Genomic DNA, 12,486 nt, shown 5'->3' on the forward strand with positions numbered 1-12,486 from the left:
CGTTATTGGAGGAAGCTGGTGGATTCCGCTGGTGCCGACATTGAATTCTCAGCTGGCACATAAGTATTCCTATTCCATAATGTATACATTCAGAAAATTTCATTGAGATTGCTTAATTATTACAAAAATCACAGCCAATTTTCAATGACTAGTTACTTCTCACCTACCCTGTAGGTGTATGTAACTTTATTAGATGTCTTAAATGAAAAAATAATGTAACAAATTTGCTGAGCTTATCTGCTAAGCACGTAAATTAAATACAAAGTAGTATAAAATATAACTGATGGTAAGGATATGACAAAAAATGTACATGCAACCTTCATGCAAAGGTTGCAATTTAAATTTATAGATTCTGTTATTGTGTATTTGGTCTTCAAAAATGTAATAAAAGTTTACAAACTACAGTCAACTCTCGATTCTACGACCCCGGATATAACGACCCTTTTCCCGGGAACCGTGAAAAATTTAGAAAAGGTTGAAAAATTTGGAAAAAAAAGTTGAAAAATTGAAGGAAATCGGCCGAAAAATGTGTTGTTTTTTTCCCCACTCATTTCCTTCACGAGCGCTCTACCGCTCACAATTGGGTCTGAACTAAAAATAGACACCACCACACCATGCTTGAGTGATATCCAATAGCACTTGACCTCTGCCCTCCCCTCCCTCAAGCGCACCAATGTTACCCCGCACCCGACGGCCGCTACCCAACGCGCCAGGCTTGTTTTGCCACACTTTCTCTTGGATACGCGAGAAGAGAAGATCGAATGTGCTTGGATGTTATTTTAAATCGACCTTGACTTGTTTCCTTGTCCTAAGAGCTGCTGAAAACTTGCAGGTGAGGAGGGGGGGGGAGCAGCCCAAAATGACTGCTGGACTTGCAGTCTTTGCCAATGTGTATGGCAGGTCAAGCTCTTTCATGGATAAATACACCACCTTGAGAGATAAGATTGCAGGAATGTTCCAAAATACAGATGCGTGGCGCCTGGAAGTCTGGCCCATCTGTCCAGCTCTGACCTAGATTTTAATAGGTTCCCATGAGTGAGCAACTCTCGGCCTTGTAGCCGACAACTTCCAGTAACAGCTTTCATTCAAAACGTGTTCTTTGTTCCCTGCAACACTTCATAAAAAAGCGAAACTGTTAGAGATAATCAAAGCCACATAGGTGAACTAAAGATCGTCAACCCGCTTAATGCATTGTCATCCAGGTTTCCACAAAAGTTTACTTTGATCTTACGTGCATCATAACTCCCGTTTCCCACTTCATACGTTTTCCTAATTGTGTAATATCTGCCCAAAAAGTGTTCCGTTGGCTGACTGACTTCTCCCTTTTTTCCTGTCAGCAAAGGGGGGGGAGGGGCAATTTTCTTGCTCCTGTGTGCACAGGAGCTGATTACAGGCGAGGGTGGAAGTGGACCCACCCCTCTTCCTTCCCTTTGATGTCTAAAATGGGGAAAACCAGTTCTCGATATATTCTTGAAAACGAACAAAACAGTAAAAAAAAAATGACCCTCTCCCCCTTCCTTTTCCCAGCTTCTTATCCGCCACTGGTGTGCACGGCAATGTTGATAATTGCAGAATTCAGGTATTTTTTTATGCTGTTGTCTGCATAGGAAATATTACCCGTATTGTCTGTTGCATGGTAAAACGTAAAGCAAGGGTCATTTCTTGCTTCTTTACACTGCTGTTAAAAGTTCCGTCTTCGACAGTTGCGTTATCTTTAAAAGGCAGCAGGGTCATTCCATGTCAAATCATCCAGAATTTTGTGAAAATGTCACCCACCATCCCCGATTTTGATGAAATTCGGTATGCTTATAAAACGTTTCATGCTGATTACAAAAATGACAACTTTTTTAAAATTGGTCAAGGGGTTCAGAAGTTACACACTTTTTAAGATCTCCGTGTACGCCACATCCGGCTCCACTTTGAATGACACGCATTAGGTTATAAACGATCGTATCTTCCCTCGGGTTTGCCGTAGAAACTTCAGGTTTGTTTTCTTTTGTTCAGAATAGTATAAGGTTTCATTTAAATAACGTTTCAGATGAATGCATCAGTAAACATGTATTTTTATATATAGTTTTATGTATTTTTTTAGAAAATAAATGACTAACTTCAAGTGCGAATTTCATTCAATGCCCCCCCTTCAATTTCCCCCTAATTTTATATGTAGGTAGCTCAGAGTGTGTACTAATGCCTGATGAAAAAATTGGGATGGGCGGTTCAGAGACAGGGTGATAAAAAAATCATTTGCATAAAATGACATTAAAAGTAAATCTTATTAAAAATGCTTATGTATTTAGCACAAAGCCTGAAGTACAATATGTTTCAAGTTACAATATTCAAAATTTATGTTCACTAAGCATAGGCGTAACCTGGCGGGGTGGCAAAGGGAAGCACTTGCCCCCTCCAAAATTTATAGATTAATTTTAAAATTTGCAAGTAATAATTACAGTGGAACCCCGATTTAAGTTCCTCGATTTTACATTTTCCTTCATTTTGCATTCAATCTTGATGGTCTGGTTAGAAATTTTCCATGATTTTATATTTTCCCGCGTATTAAGTTTTTTCAGCTTGGTCTCCTGCATAACGTAAAATTGAGGTTCCACTGTATCTAAGTTAGTTTCAACAGTCTTCATTTTTTTAAATTTTATATATTATATAATTATATATATAATTAATATTAACATTCCCAAGTTTAGCAAATTTATCTTCGAGAACATTCTTTTTGTGCATTTTATCTCAATATGGAAGTTCTTTTTTCGCTACTCTTCATGGGGATACGTAATACGAAGTAAGAAATAATACTGCACATTTGAGCTAATTGATGTTTTTTCAAATGGAGCTTTTTCGCCACATACCACAGAATATATCCTTCTGAAGGGATGGTTGGAACAGTAAAAATACTTGAAAAGACTTCTATGGTATAAAGCAACAAGTACGGCAATTATGTAGAAATAGTATTCAAGGCATAAATTTCTTAGTAATCATGTAGGGTGAAATGACAACAACCCACAGTACAATGTGTTAGCGATTGCAAAGTACTACAACAGTACCAGGAAGTATGCACTATTTTGAACTTACAGGTTCTGTAAGTTACTTTTTACAAGTAACTGAGTTACAGTCAATCATTAAAAAAGTTACTCAGTTATTGTTACTGGTACTTTGAAAGTAACTGAGTTTCTTTTACAGTTACTGTAACAGTAACGTACTATTAATGATCATCGATTTGTGTAAACGTTACACAAAATCAATGATCAAGAGGACTTCCATGTTTTACTTATGTTTCTAGTTCATAATATGTATTGTAATATAATTAAGCCTTGTTTTTTCCATATTAAAACCAATACGTTGCTGACCAAGGCAGTTTATTAAGATAAAACACTTAACACGTAACGTTTCGACCCTGTATCAGGGTCTTCCTCAGACGAAGAACTAAACTAAAATGATGAAATATACTACATAAAGAAAGATTACATACACATAGCAGGGTCACAAGCCACACAACAACAAATCAAGGTGACAGTCCTTATCTATGAAGATTTCTCCGAAGGAATTAAACATATCACCTCCTGACAGTTGTTGACTAATGGGTCTACTACACTGACAGGTGATTGGCAGGTCAAGATTAGCACCTGCTTACCACTCCCCCACCCCTCCTGCCTTTTTGGTTATGGATGAATGCCTCCTCCTCTTCCAAACGTTACGTGTTAAGTGTTTTATCTTAATAAACTGCCTTGGTCAGCAACGTATTGGTTTTAATAATATGTATTCATATATTTACATTATTACTGCTAATAAATGATGGAAAACACAGTCAACTTTGCTTGAACGATTATAATTAAAAATCATTTGTGTACTGACAACGGTATTTTGAATATGGTGTCATTGATTCCACTTGCACCTATTTCTTTCTCCTCCATTCCAAGTTCAACAAGATCCAAAGATCCACTCCCTCGAAAATGACTTTTTCCTAGCTGGACAACAACATTCCAAACGAACGCAGCAGTCTACCAAAAACAATGGCGTTTTCACATACAATTAGAAATGAATTACAGTAAAGCGTGGATGTTCTAAATTTAGCATGCAACAAAGTATAGCTTCCTTGCCAGCAATTCCAAGTAAATCCTTTCACGTAGCATCCGGAGATGGTACATATTTTATTTTTATAGTCTGGAACAGAATTGTCCAATTTAGCTATTTCCCTACTGCAAAAAGTAACTCTGTTACCGTTGTTAACGTTACAGGTACTTACTTTTAAAAGTAACTAGTTACAGTTAGAATTCCTAAATAAAAGGTAACTGTACTTGTAACTTTGAAACTAGTTACTTCGAAACACTAGTTGTTTAACAGTCAGAGCCAAAATAGTAAGTGCTGATGTGATATGTTTTGTATAACTGTATGGTTTCACTTCTGTGAAGAAGTGGCTTTCGAATTCCAACAGTGAACAGTTATGTAGTAGCATGTGTGTGCGTGACTCAAACTTGTTTGTAGGATTGCTTCAAAGTCCACGTGAAAATGGCGATGCAGCTATTAAATTCTTGCATCCACTTTGTCCATCAACTTCCCACTACTGGCCAAAAGGTATGCTGTGTCCAGTGGACATTAACAATACAAATGGATGAACATATGTACTTAGTGATAAGTCAAATACTTTAGTGTGTTTGAAATGGTCAAAATATCCATCTAATATGTGGACGGCACAATTTATAGTACATGAAATTTTGGCAATGCATAAAGTACAATTTTTAGATACTATCTTAATGGGTCACTTGAAACTTTCTTCGGGTTGAGATAATCGCAAAGTTATCCATCGCATAAAAATAGTGTCCAGGATTATTTGATAAATACATTTGAAAAATCACAATTATTACTCTTTATTCATTTGTTCCTCAAGTGCCAGGAGGATCACAAAATATATTTAACTTATAAATTTTGGAGGGGGCAAGTGCTTCCCTTTGCCCCCGCCAGGTTACGCCTATGCTTAGTGAACATAAATTTTGAATATTGTAACTTGAAACGTATTGTACTTCAGGCTTTGTGCTAAATACATAAGCATTTTTAATAAGATTTACTTTTAATGTCATTTTATGCAAATGATTTTTTTATCACCCTGTCTCTGAACCGCCCATCCCAATTTTTTCATCAGGCATTAGTACACACTCTGAGCTACCTACATATAAAATTGGGGGGAAATTGAAGGGGGGGCATTGCATGAAATTCGCTCTTGAAGTTAGTCATTTATTTTTCTAAAAAAATACATAAAACTATATATAAAATACATGTTTACTGATGCATTCATCTAAAACGTTATTTAAATGAAAGCTTATACTATTCTGAACAAAAGAAAACAAACCTGAAGTTTCTACGGCAAACCCGAGGGAAGATACGATCGTTTATAACCTAATGCGTGTCATTCAAAGTGGAGCCGGATGTGGCGTACACGGAGATCTTAAAAAGTGTGTAACTTCTGAACCCCTTGACCAATTTTTAAAAAGTTGTCATTTTTGTAATCAGCATGAAAAGTTCTATAAGCATAGCGAATTTCATCAAAATCGGGGATGGTGGGTGACATGGCCTGGATGAATTGACGTGGAATGACCCAGCAGTGTCTGCTGCCATGTTCTTTTTCTGCTGAAACCTCAAAAAAGATGCGCGTGGCAATAGACTCGGTCTTTGTTTTATCGTGATTTCATCATGCTATGTATACGATTACGTCTGTAACACATACTGTGAAGTTGTAGCGATTATTTTCACAAAAATGTTTTAAGATTAGGTCCCTCAGCATTCTTCTAATAATAAACCTAAATGCTCTCGTAGTTAGGTTAAGTTCTGTTAGCATTAAAATAACATCGCTAAATGTTTTCTAAAGATAAAGGTTCTAAATTACCTGTACATTCATTCCCAATAATCATAAACTTGCATTTCTCTCGTCTTAATCTGTTCTTAAGATTTGTAACATCATCTTAGCAGACGAATTACGTGGCAGCAGCAAATTCGACGCTTATTCTTACTGCTGACACGTGCGTGGCAGCAGACTCGGCCATCTTTAAAATGCTGGGATTTTTCTCTTCCGCCACCTGTTGCTCGAACTTCCAGCCGGTCTCCTTGTTTTTACAATGCAGCTGGCGCCAGTGTTTTGTCTAGCGTCTGCAAAGCTCTTGCTTGCCGATAACAGCGTGACTCATCCAGCGCGAAGGAAAAAGTTATTGTTTTGAATCTCGCAAAGTTGTTTTGATTTGACAATAACGAAATTCGATCTCCAGAAAGGAAAACAAGAGTTAAAATAACTTCATGTTCTGCTCCTTCTGATAAACAAAACTGTAAATTTAATTCGCATCCGCTTTTCTTCAGAACCATTCATGAAAAAAAGTGCTCTATAGGAATGGTCGCCGAGATCGATTAAAAAGACATTATTCAAGGGGAAAACGTTTGGAGGAGTGGGTGTTTGACATCGAGAATACTCCTAAATCCAACATTAAATCATCGATTAACGTGAGAGTAAATAACGATCTACTATTTTGATATGTAAAAATGTGCAGTTTCATAAAGCTTGTTTTCAGTTCCTTTTATGCTGATGGGCTCATCGGGACTAAATATACAGTTTAAAGTGAAATTCAATTACAAACCTAAATTACTTTCGACTGGGACGCTGTTTAATGACGTGTCCTAGAATATGCATTGGGAAAAAACAGATCGCAAGTTGTGCGTTTCCTTTTTCACACTGGATTACAATGCAAGTAAAGGAAGGAGCTTGGACTGCTCCCTTGAATGGGGAAGTGGGGAGGGTGAATGAAGTTGGTTGAAGCAAAGAAAACGTGTCTTTTTTTGCGATGTATTATTTTATTTTTTTTTTGTCTGGTGCCTATAAAGGTTGTGTTGTTTCTCCCGAGAGATCTAATCTTACCAGTTAATCTTGTAACAGACAATGCTCCCGTATAAAATCCAACATTCATTCTACCCTATTATCTCCCGACTTCTGCTGGCGCCAGTGTGACTGGTGTCAAGATTCTTCGAGTTTCGCTTGCAATAAGGGAGAGATTGTTTTCCTTTCCATGGGTCTCCGTGCAAACAGATTTCTCATGAACTATAATTGTAAGAATTTCCTGGAAAGCAACGACTGTGCACAATTGAAAGAAAGTAACATTATTTTAAATTATTTTTTTGTGAAAAAGTTTTCATGTTCTATTTTCCTTCTCACAACATGCGTCCTGTGCATAAATGGTGTTACCATCTCCTAGGCATTTTTGTGTCCGTTTGAGCTTCGTTTGAGCAGAAAATTGGGGCAAATTCCAATAACGACCCCTTCGAAATAACGACCCTTTTCCCGGGAACTGTGAAAGGTCGTTGAATCGAGAGTTGACTGTACTTTTGCAATGCAGTATCAATTTTGCATGAATTTCTGTCTTGCACCTCAAATATTAGAGCATGACATGTGGTGCATATTTATTTGAGTTCTGTTCAATGCACTAAAATATTGAAATATGCCTCTGATATATTGTAGTGTACGTACATATATTGCTCGTGTGTCAGATACAAGCATTCTTTTGTAGGTTCATTAAGCTAGATAATGGCTGCAAATGTATTTCGACTCCTTTGGAATTAGAAATTCTCCCTCTAACTTTACATTCCCAGTGATGGTGCTCTCTATTTTTAGATCCAACATTACATTCTAGTGACTGACAAGTAAATAAAAACATCCCTTCACCCCCCATGAGGGGTCATGAATGTATTACTGGTGTGTGTGTGTGTGTGGTGTTGTGTTGTGTGTGTGTGCATGCGTGCGTGCGTGCACATGCGATAATTACATGATGCAGCAGTCTACAGGGTGGCCAGAAAGTCCCGTTACCCCTATAATACGCAAACACAATGAACGATAATTTGTTTGAGTAGTTTACAAAACACCTCTGTGATATAAACCATTAATTATCCAAAGGATCAGTCTGTGCACAATCATCAATCATTCTCATGGCAAAGGGTAGTACGTAACATGAGTGAAAGCTCGTCTCACAGCATCTTTCAGTTCGTCAGTGGTACCGTAACGTTCTTGTGCAACAATTTCCTTTATGAAACCCCATAGCGAATTATCACATGTGGTGATGTCTGGGCTGTGTGGTGGCGAGGCTAGTGGCACTGGCAGCACAGGTGACCCACGACCAATCCAGCACCCATGAAACTTCTCATGAAGATATTCGCGTACAATGATTGCATAATGGGCATAATGAAACCAACATGTCCTTTTAATTCCATGCTGCTCCAAGAGAGGAACAAACCAGTTCCTCAACATGTCCAGGTACCGATGTTCATTTACAACACCGTCGAAGAACAGCCCAAACAAGCATCTGTTGTCCATGGCTGCCCATATCATCACATGCGGGGGATCATTTTTCCATCTCTTCATAAAAGTGTGGATTCTCTTTGGACCAGAAGAATACATTCTGTGATCAAGAACTCCGGTATATGGCACACTCATCGGAAAAGATCACTTTACCTTGCTTTGGTATTGTGTCAAACACTTGCAGAAGTTCCGCACAGGCCTCTCTCCTCCGGTCCATGTCAGCATCCAATAATTCCTGCCAATTCCGCAGATTGTTTATGAGTCTACTTTTGTGGCGATCTCTCCACGGACTCCTCGACAAGTGTGCATGTTTCTCTTCTGGTGGACGATCTGCCACTTCTTTTCTTATCCTTTATATCACCTGTGGAGAAGAGTTTATGTTCCCTTTTCAACAGTGTCTGTTTCGGAGGAGGATCCCGTTGAAGCATTGTCCGAAAATCAGTACCTTCATTCTTTCTTTCATGCACCCAACAACTCGCAATAACATGTTGTTCAATAGCATACGTAGACGTATCAGCCATCGCTTCCTTCATACGGTCTGAAAAAGAAACAAAAATATACTTTTATTAAACTTTACATAGAGGTAACGGGACTTTGTGGCCACCCTGTACATACAACATTGCTTGTGTGTCCATGGCATTAACAGGATAGAAAAATGTAAAGCAATAATCCTCTTTTCTTTCTAAAACTTCATTCATTAAAGATTCTTGAAAACTGTATGAGCACACTGCAGAACAGAATTCTGTAGTCCCAAGTTCTCTGATCTTGAGGAACTTTTCTTCAGCTGACTGTGTTGCTAACTTCCCCTTCCCTCATTCCTCCTGGAGGCTGCTGCTGGCACCAGTTGTTTTTTTAAACCTTAACACTCTATGTTGAAATTTATTTATGGGGAAACTAGGGCCAAATGGGAACATATACACTCTGGGGATACCTAAATCTAATGATCAGGAATGTATGTACTTCTCAGCAAAGAAGAGAAAATCCCCGGAAAATATGCGAACCAAAATCCACCCCCACTTGTTTCTGTCCCGGTGAACTGCAGAAGACTAGAATCTGGGGGAAATCCTTCTTTTCCTCTGCTCTCAAACGGCACGCTGTTGCCACGTTGCCTCACAGCTGTTCTCTGGCAGATGGAATTCTGAAGGACCTGCCGCAAAACGCTACGTTCAGGGTAGCACGGTCAGTGGTTGAAGAATGGATAGCGTTTGTGACGATTCCAGATTAAAAAAATTAATAACAATAAAGTCTATTGTCATGGTTGTGATTCTTACTATGCGATAGTAAATATTACCATCTAAGAAACAGATTTTATCTTTAATTTAATTATTAATTATAATTATATCCTTAGAGACAGTGGCTGCGATTGTGGGGGACCAGGCCAGAGGCACTAACTTAAGATAAATTTGGGGGGCAAGGTTCGCATAAACAATGTTTATGTAATTGAATAACCCCATCAAATATACACACAGCTTACATATTAAAAAGAAAGAATGATTTGAAGAGGTTTTCTCAGGCAATCAGCCAGGTGATTAACGGATAGGCTTTCGAGAGCTAACCTCACTCTCATCTTCAGGGATTGAAGTGAATCCCTGAAGATGAGAGTGACGTTAGCTCTCAAAAGCTCGCTTTGTAGCTTGATTGACCGGAAATGTGTAACCTCCTTCTCTCGCTTCGTTGTCAAAAAATTTACATTCGAAATCACCTCTCGGCTCTCACTATGTACAGTTTTGCCCTTCATTTCGGTACAAAAAACACACACACTTGAACTCAATGACCTTTCGTCGATGTAGGTTTGGCAACATTGAAAGGGTGTTAGAAATCGAGCAGTCCTTGCTACCCCCCCATCTCCCACCCTCGAACAAACAAGTTGCTCACAGGACGGCAGCACCAGAGAGACTTTCTCATCTTTGCTGAGCAATAAATGCATATCTTCGTATCATGCTGAAATCAGTATTATTAGTGTCTACTCATCCACTAATATTTATCAATATTTTGACACCATTAAGCCTTGTTTCCATGATATGAAAAACTTAATATGCTGACCAAGGCAGAAATTTATTTTCTTATAAAATATAAACTAAACGTTTGTTTTATAATAAAATAAATTTCTGCCTTGGTCAGCATAATAAGTTTTTCAATATTTTGAACAACTTTTAATTACAATTTCAAGCATTGATATTGGTAAGAGTATTAACATCGGCTCAGCTCAAATTTTAATTTTTAGCAATTGCATTATTGCAATACTAATTAATACATTTTTTTATTTCAGTGAAAGTGATTTGAGGGTGCCAACAAGTGTCAGTGAATTTCGATTCCCTACAGGTGGAAGATCATCTGTACTACCAGACATCCCGACCATCCATAAAGTTCTGTTTAATAAGTCTTGAGGAGGTTAGGGAGAGTGGCTACTTGCATTTAAGAATATTTTTTGTCTACTTAATGCTGCGGTAAACTACTTACTGAATATTGCAGCAAGAAATGTGTATAAGATAGATAAGACTGATTTTTTATTCTATAGAATGTGATTTTGTTCCATTAGTACCTGCGGCAGGCATAACCAAAGAAATGATGTGATTGGAAGAAAATATGCTACTAAGTGTCAAATTATTATTATTATTTTTTATTGTTTTCGAAAGTGTTTTGTATTCTGTGAGCACTCCTGTAAATATTGTACTTTCAGCAAGTCACAAAGATTCCACAACCTTTATTTTGATCTTTCAACTATCGGTTGATGGCATTCAAGTGTTTTGAAAATAGTAGTGTTAAATTTAATTGGTTCTATGGAATGACAACGTGACTGATCAGATCATGTTGAAGTTTGTACGATATAATTTTCTGGTGGATGCATTTTTTGTCAGCAGAACTGATATCCTAGTTTGTTTTTTCAGTAAAAGAGAAATATATAGAGCTCAGCTTATATCAATTTGAACCAATACCAGTACCAATTGTGTTACCAAAACATGAGAAAATGAAAAACTGAAATTAGTTCAGAATTTTTATGATTAATGTGAATATTAATACCTACAATATTGTTGGAAAAAAAAAAAATGAAATTCTGCATTTGACATTATTTCCATAATATTTATACTCTGCAAAAGTATTACACGGACTTTTTGTGGACTCCACAAGAGACCATCAGCCAGGATTGGTATCAGCTCGGCTCTAGAAGTATATAAATAATTGCCAATTATTTATAAATGATCTTTCTAAACAGCACAGAAACTGAAACACCTCTTCCACATTTCACAAACTTCTTGCTTGTATTCTCAGGACTGAAGGATTCATATCAACACACTCTTGAATGTTCACTTAACCAATGGACATAATTTTATTTTTAAGAAATTGAAAGAAATATTTTGTAATTACAAGTTGCTTCTATTCACTTCCTGGGAGTGCACGAGGAAGGACTGCACATAAACATTAAAGGCAGCTACTTGTAAGCACAAAACTTTTTCGTGTTTTAATATGAAAAAGATTCACATCAGGTGATGAAAGTCATTCTCTATGAACCAACCAGCTTGGATAAGCAGATGATCCATTTTGAAATGCTTCAATTTCTGTGCTCTGTTTATTAAGATCCTTTATAAATGTGTTATTTACATTACAGGGTATTATAGTATATTCTAATTCTCCCCTTAAGTTGTATTTTGTATTTTTTTTACCACTTATATAATGATTATCACATAGCCATATATTTTTTTCTGGTATGAAAGTAACAGCTGTACATTCCATTGTATGAAATTCTCCCCTACTGTACTTCCCACTTCCTTAGAAAAAAACACATTAAAATGTGATCTTAAGCTGCTAAGGTTAAGAAGTTTATCAGTTGAATATTTTTATAGTGGTGTTGTTGGATCAGTGTTGCCGATTGAGATTTGCAAGTAGTGTAGCAACAAGACAAATAACTTTGTCCAAGAAATGAAATGTGAACCCAGAGAAGAGTGAAGAAGTGAGATGTGAACACATTTGGACTAGGAACTGATTGTTTCCCCTAAACCGTACTGAATATCGTGTCGGTTCTTCTCATTGTAGCAATGGAGTATGAATTGCACATCAAATATATATTTCTTCTGAGAGTTAATGGACTTCTGTGCTTAAAAAGTAGAAAGAAAGAAAAACTGTCCGAGATTTCCAGAATAAATATCCATTTTTGA

General features: G+C 37.2%; 1 protein-coding gene across 1 annotated transcript in view; it reads left to right on the forward strand.

Annotated features, from left to right (window-relative positions):
* Positions 1 to 12,486, forward strand: part of LOC145999029 (uncharacterized) — a 52,569-nt gene extending 40,083 nt beyond the window's left edge. Inside the window, exon 8 of the mRNA XM_083135930.1 lies at positions 10,602 to 12,486. Coding sequence (XP_082992056.1) covers positions 10,602 to 10,719 — 118 coding nt within the window. The 3' untranslated portion in view covers positions 10,720 to 12,486. The remainder of the gene's footprint in view (positions 1 to 10,601) is intronic.

Source organism: Lepisma saccharinum, chromosome 14 (genome assembly GCF_977018435.1).
Source record: "Lepisma saccharinum chromosome 14, izLepSacc3.1, whole genome shotgun sequence".
Taxonomy (NCBI): domain Eukaryota; kingdom Metazoa; phylum Arthropoda; class Insecta; order Zygentoma; family Lepismatidae; genus Lepisma; species Lepisma saccharinum.